The sequence below is a fragment of the Nanorana parkeri genome, unplaced genomic scaffold (assembly GCF_000935625.1).
Source record: "Nanorana parkeri isolate BGI_ZX_2015 unplaced genomic scaffold, ASM93562v1 scaffold3231, whole genome shotgun sequence".
NCBI lineage: Eukaryota > Metazoa > Chordata > Amphibia > Anura > Dicroglossidae > Nanorana > Nanorana parkeri.
In genome coordinates this window covers 40073-41285 of record NW_017309499.1, presented here as the reverse complement: position 1 = coordinate 41285, position 1213 = coordinate 40073, and the positions used below count along the sequence as shown (strand labels likewise).

Here is a 1213-nt window from a genome sequence, read left to right as displayed (position 1 = left end):
GTGTTTGTAAACACCGGTTCATGTATAAAGCAGGGGCACGGGGGGGGAGGGGGGGTTACTGTCGGCCCGGCCCCATCACACCTCCACGCAGATTTCCCGGAGGGCGACTCCGCCTCCGATCTAGAGAAGTCCGAGGTCGGCATTTCCCCCCACACGTCCCCGCTGAACATTAATACCAGAAGGATTTCCTTTGCCTCCGGGGCTCCGCCAGGCCCATCGTCTCCATGATCTCCTCCTGAAACGTCTTCAGCGACGGGACGTACGTGCGTTCCAGAGCGTCCTCCACAGACGTGTCCTTGGGGCCCTCTGGAGAGAGAGAGAGAGGAGAAGGTGAGGCGGGGACATCTTGTGGCATATTCGTCTCACCTTTCCACTGCTCGGGGATGACGCCGTCTCGTCTCTGGAAGACGGGTTTGGGGATGATGCGCCCGGTCCTCACGCCCACCCTCACCCGCTCGCCCTCCTCCGTGTACCGCCATTCCGTCTCGGTGGGTTTCCTGGAGGAACAATCTCCGGTTAGCAAGAAAGAAAAAAAAAAAAACCTCAACACCTCCAACTACGGACGTCATCCAATCAGAAGACACGACTGGAGACGTCCAATCCCAGAGCCCGGAACAACGTGGAATCCACATCGACGTGAACCAATCAGATCCTCCGATGTGCTGATCCCCATCTTCCCGGCACGCCCCCGTACGAGAGCTCCCCGTCACTTCCTGTGTCACCGGGACAGGAAATGAGGGGGGAGGGGCCCCAACACCGCCAGTATCAGTCATTCTATAAATAAAGACTGCGGAGTTGTCAGCCCCGCCCACTGAACTACAGAGCTCCGCCTTTCCCTGCTCCTATCTGCCCCTCACCCCACACACACGGACAGTGCGCGGCATGCAATGACTCCAGAGGCAACTTACTTGTCTGTGGGGTCCACCAGTGACACGCGATTCACCAGCAGGGGGGCCTCACTGATCACCAACGTCCCCCCGTAGTCCCCCGACTTCCCCACATACCGGAAGTGCTGCCGAGGAGAAAGAAGGACGGAGGTCAGATAGAAGACTGAAGGGGAGGACGGAGGTCAGATAGAAGACTGAAGGGAAGGACGGAGGTCACATAGAAGACTGAAGGGGAGGACGGAGGTCACATAGAAGACTGAAGGGGAGGACGGAGGTCACATAGAAGACTGAAGGGGAGGACGGAGGTCACATAGAAGACTGAGGGG

The 1213-nt window shown here is 58.4% G+C and overlaps 1 protein-coding gene across 1 annotated transcript in view; it reads right to left on the bottom strand.

Moving 5' to 3' along the window:
- Positions 1 to 161: 161 nt before the first annotated feature.
- The window catches only part of MRPL24 (mitochondrial ribosomal protein L24), a 6434-nt gene continuing 5382 nt past the window's right edge, over positions 162 to 1213 (bottom strand). The window contains exons 3-5 of the mRNA XM_018574788.1: positions 909 to 1012; positions 367 to 497; positions 162 to 306 (exon numbers count right to left, since the gene is read on the bottom strand). Coding sequence (XP_018430290.1) covers positions 170 to 306; positions 367 to 497; positions 909 to 1012 — 372 coding nt within the window. The 3' untranslated portion in view covers positions 162 to 169. The remainder of the gene's footprint in view (positions 307 to 366; positions 498 to 908; positions 1013 to 1213) is intronic.